Genomic DNA, 5081 nt, shown 5'->3' with positions numbered 1-5081 from the left:
CAGGGAGGCGCGGTGGCTGAGCGGTAAAGCGCTTGGCTTCCGAACCGGGGACCGGGGTTCGAATCCTGGTGAAGACTGAAATTTTTAATTTCGGGATCTTCCTCTGAGTCCACCCAGCTCTAATGGGTACCTGACATTAGTTAGGGAAAAGTAAAGGCGGTTGGTCGTTGTGCTGACCACATGACACCCTTGTTAGCCGTAGGCCACAGAAACAGATGACCCTATAGACCACAAGGTCTGAAAGGGGAACTTTACTTTTTACTTATTATGATTATGCTCACAGAATCAAGATGGGCACTTCTGCTCTTCCATAGGGCGAGGTAAATTTTGAAGAAATCTCCAACTGTCATGCCACAATCTGCTTGCATCCATTTTGCTCTATTTTTTTTGTCAGTTTACGCAAGATGGCGCCTAAGCTAGTCTTTGAAAGCATTTAAGAAAGTCACTTTTGTTCCTCCTATCAACTTTCATCTTTCAAAATTAATTGCCTTTCGCCCCCATGCCCTGCCTAGCTTAATTAATGAGCTATAAGCATCTTAATACGACACTAAGAGTGAGTGCATTCTAGCAGAACTTCTGTAGACATCTTATATAAGTTAATTTTAAAGTTGGGTTAAACTTAGATAAACTAAATATTGGCCAGTCTACAAGATTCCTTTTATTAACCAAAGTATGTTTGAAGGACTCGAAGTGGATGTTCCAATAGTAAATCGCCTCAATTCTTGGTGTGATGTTTTTTTTTTTTTTTTTTTTTTTTTTGGGGGGGGGGGGATATTTAAATAATAAACAATCGATTTCGTTCAGTAATATACCACACAATAATGGTAGGCCTACTTTTATTCTCCTCATATAACCAAAATAATAAATTAAATATTGTTTTTAAATTAGAAATTTACACTATGTAATTTCATTTTCAAGAGATAAATTACATATAAATTGTTTTTTAGAAATGTTATAATCTAAAATTATAAAATAATGATATTAATATGTCATTTTCAATACTTATTTTAGAAACAATGTATTTGCACGGCAAATAATGCAAAATTTTGTTAATAAAATGTCAAAAGAGTTCCCTATGTCTTTGTATTATGTAAATAATATACCGAACAGTCATTCGTCAAAGGCAGTTAACTTTTGGAAAAAGATGCTATCAATTTTAAATTTATATAAGTGTTACTAAATTTATAATTTTAGAGGTCAACCTCTAAAATATTTTTTCCTTTTTGAACTTAACAGTTTTAAATCATGTATAATGTTTGAATTTAAATTTATTCCAACATTTTGAAGAAATATTTGTAAAACAGTGCCAAAAAAATATTAGCTTTCGAATACAAAATTAATCTAGTGTTTTTATGTTACCGTGATTTCAAATATTTGTAGTATGTACTTCGAGTACCGGCTTTCAAAACCAAAGGTTCTGGGTTCAAATTCTCAAACAGGGCTTACTTTTGTTTTTTAATAAATGAAAATCCGTACTTCGATAACCGAAAAAAAAAAATTTTTTTTTCTGAACATATATACATCACATAAAATCATGAGCTAGGCCTATAAATAGTAATATATTGTTCATCTATCTTTCTTTGTAGTTTAATTACTGCTGTATTTTGAGTGATGATTATTGATCATGTCAGTGAGATGTCTAGCAATATGACCAAACCAGCTGAGCTTTTGTCTCTCTACATTACAGAGGAGTTCCTCCATTTGTTGACAAACAACACATTTACCAAAATTAATTTAATATTTTTGTCTTTTAGTTTGTCTGTTCAACTGTTGTGTCCATGTCAACATGTTATCATAGAGGCTTGAGCCTACATTACGTTTGGTTAAGAACAAATAAGAACTTAAAACTAAAATGTTATTTAAACCTTGGTTAGACCAGTAATGGAATATGCACCCTCTGTTTGGGACCCCTCAACTCAAGAAAACATTAAGAAACTGGAACAGACACAAAATAGAGCAGTGAGATTCATAACAAACGAATACTCACAATTTGACTAGAGTAACACCTTTAGTAAAATCACAAAATTTAGAAGGCCTTTAGGATAGAAGACTTAAAAGTAAAGTAGCATTTATAAATAAAACACTGAACCATAATCTTCAAATACAAAAACAAAATTTAATAAAATACTCAGACACAAAGATAAAGACGCGCTACTCGTTCCATATGCTAGGACAAATTTGTACAAATGCTCCTTCTTCCCTAGTGCTATTAGACCATGGAATGGGTTGCCTGAGCTAGCCAGGAAGATCAGTGACTTGGCAGAATTTAGGTCATTGGTTAATATGCATGACTTAATGCATGACGCGTAGGACGTAATCATCTTCTTTTTTTAAGTAACGTCTGTATCATATAAGATAAGAAGATGAGAGAGTTATATAATACAATTTATAATAATATTATTTTTTATCTTGATAAGGTATATCAATATATGGTTTCAATGTTTGAATTTATATTATTGATAATTTTGGTCAGGCTCGGATACCCACCTACGTTTATATCCATTCTCCAGCAGTTTGATGTGAAAAAAAAATGGCTTAAGTAGGCACAATGGTCACCTTCCTGATAGAAAATGACGTGAAGCAGGGCTGTGTACTTGCCCCTACTCTAGTCACTATCTTCTTTGGTATAATGCTGGGCCAAATGAGGCAGCGATTGCACGAAGGTATCTATGTCAGGTTTCGTTCAGACAGCGATGTATTCAATCTTCGACAAAAACAAAAGAAATTGTCATAACAGAGCTTCACTATACCGATTATTGCGCCCTGCTTGCTAACAGTGAACAAGATCTCCAGAACGCGGTCAACAAATTTGCATGCGCTGCCACCTCTCTCGGTTTGTCTATAAACCTCGGGAAAACAGAAGTCATATTCCAGGAATATCCTAATAAAACCTTCTCAGCCCCCAAGGATCACCTTAAATGGACAGCCTTTTAACGTGTTAGACCATATTAGGAAGCATAGTATTAAATGACGCATCGCTTTCAAATGAATCTGGTAATCGTGGTGTTTTGACTCCTCCAGGCGAGAGTTCGGCGGAATTGAGACCAAAAGAAAATCAGCAGACGTAGAAGGCGGACAATTGTTATGCTTGTCCTGGATGTGGCAAGACATGGACGGACGGACGGACGGACAGACAGGCCACACAAAACTAATAAGCGTCTTTTCCCGTTTCGGGGGCCGCTAAAAATGAGCCTGATTTAGTCAACTGCTTTAAGAATCTGGAAGCCCGGACTACTCTTGCTGCTCACTTTAAACCATGTTGAAATTTCCTTCAATCCAATTATGTGCAGACGTCCGAGGATATTGTTGACCTTGACATTGAAGGGAGCTTCCCATAAACATCGCGATCTTGCTTAGAGACAATGTTCCTACACACACACACACCCACGCGCGCACACATACAGACACTCAATTATCGTCATAAACTGTTAGCCAGACCATTCTTTTTTTGTTTTGACTAAACACAGAAACATACAATAATGAACTGTTGCTTTCAGAGGCATTGACATAATGGGAGGTAACAATTATTTGATTTGAATCCTGGCAGCAGACGATAAAAAATTACAGAGTAACTTACTCTTTCTTTATATTCGTTTAGTCACTTTGTTGTTACTTTTTAATTATAATACATTCGCAGTATTGTGGTATCTGAAATTACGGCAGTAGAATTCATTGTGTTGCTTTGAAACTCTAAGTTCTCTATGACTGTATAATTAAAATATTATTTTGAAAGGAAGGGGGAAAATCGATGAAAAGAGATTTATCGATGGTATATTAATGAAATATGTATAAATGTCTATCAATAACTTATGCATTCTTTATTTGGTAAAATGTGTAGTTTGATTGGTCTTCAATGTCTTTTTATAGAAATGATGCAATTCTTTGTCTTTTACTAAATATCTCTACATTTTATATGCTAATTTTTGTTTTCAATTTGAAGAATCAATATTTCATCACTTTCTGATGTTGTTAAAGTTCATTACCATGGGAGATGTTGCACACGGGTTATATTTTATTATTCATATTTTCAAATTGTATAGAGCACTACTCACATGATTATATACATGTTGAGAGAGACAGAGAGAGAGAGTTAGGTGGTAGGTAGGTAGATAATCATACAGATAAATAAAAATAGAAAGAGAGAAGAGAGGAAGATTATGGCCGAACATAGATACCATACCAACCATAATGTTGAAATGTTAATGAAGTTTCTCTGGTTTCCAGGTAGAGAGAGACTCTTTAATCAATTTCATTAATTCATTAAAAAACCAAGAATCCACTAAAAAATCACAATGAATGCCATATGCAGTAATGTGACATCCAGGAATGTGACATCCAGTAATGTCACATTGCATTGCGGCAATGACATTTACTTGGTGAATACAGCTTCAGTTAATACGAAGTTTGATCAAGCTCTGGTTTCGGATGAAGTTTTATGGACATTCACTGCCATAGTCGATACCTGGTTCTCCCTGGTAATCGCCTTCTTGGGAATCTTCGGCAACACTCTCACCATCGTCGTCTTCAAGACCATGGGGTTCAAGGACACGATCAATATCACCATGACGACCATCGCCTTCTGGGATCTCGTTCGCGTGCTGTGCGGTTTCATCCACAGGTTCTACGGGCCTTTGTCTCTTCTGTCGCCGCCCCTGGGCAGATCCTGGCAGAATGCTACCTACCCGAACATCAACTCCTTGCAGAACATCGCCACGAACATCGCTTACGTTATAGGAGCCTACGTCGCCATGGAGAGATGCCTTTGCATCAGTTTTCCTTTGCGAGTCAAATCTATGATGACGCCTAATAATACGTAGCTAACTTGCATTGCTCTTTCGGCCATTGTGCTGGCGACCCTGTTTCCTTCTTTATTTTTTCTAGAAGTAAAGTGGATCAAGGCGTCAACGTTTGACCAGCCAGAGGCGAAATATCAGTTTTCCGATTTTTACTACACCTATGGACAGGTGTATATAGACTTTTATAAGAATTTCAATTTCCTATATCCATTACTTAGCTTGATCATTATGGTTAGCAGTACTGTGGTCATCGTCTATATTCTGTACAAATCTTCGGCCTTCAGA

The 5081-nt window shown here is 36.2% G+C and overlaps 1 protein-coding gene across 1 annotated transcript; it reads left to right on the top strand.

The window, feature by feature from the left end:
- The first annotated feature begins 4292 nt into the window (after window positions 1-4292).
- On the top strand, window positions 4293-4817 carry LOC129922727 (uncharacterized). Its single transcript, XM_056009672.1, has one exon. It carries the CDS (start codon window positions 4293-4295, stop codon window positions 4815-4817), a length of 525 nt encoding a protein of 174 aa, XP_055865647.1.
- The last annotated feature ends 264 nt before the right edge of the window (window positions 4818-5081 follow it).

Source organism: Biomphalaria glabrata, chromosome 14 (assembly GCF_947242115.1).
Source record: "Biomphalaria glabrata chromosome 14, xgBioGlab47.1, whole genome shotgun sequence".
Classification (NCBI taxonomy): domain Eukaryota; kingdom Metazoa; phylum Mollusca; class Gastropoda; family Planorbidae; genus Biomphalaria; species Biomphalaria glabrata.
The sequence above is the reverse complement of the archived record's forward strand: the minus strand, read 5'-3'. Positions and strand labels throughout refer to the sequence as shown.

What these genes read in the sequence shown, in the direction of transcription:
- LOC129922727 (XM_056009672.1), top strand. Translation starts at nt 4,293, where the DNA reads ATGAATGCCATATGCAGTAATGTGACATCCAGGAATGTGACATCCAGT.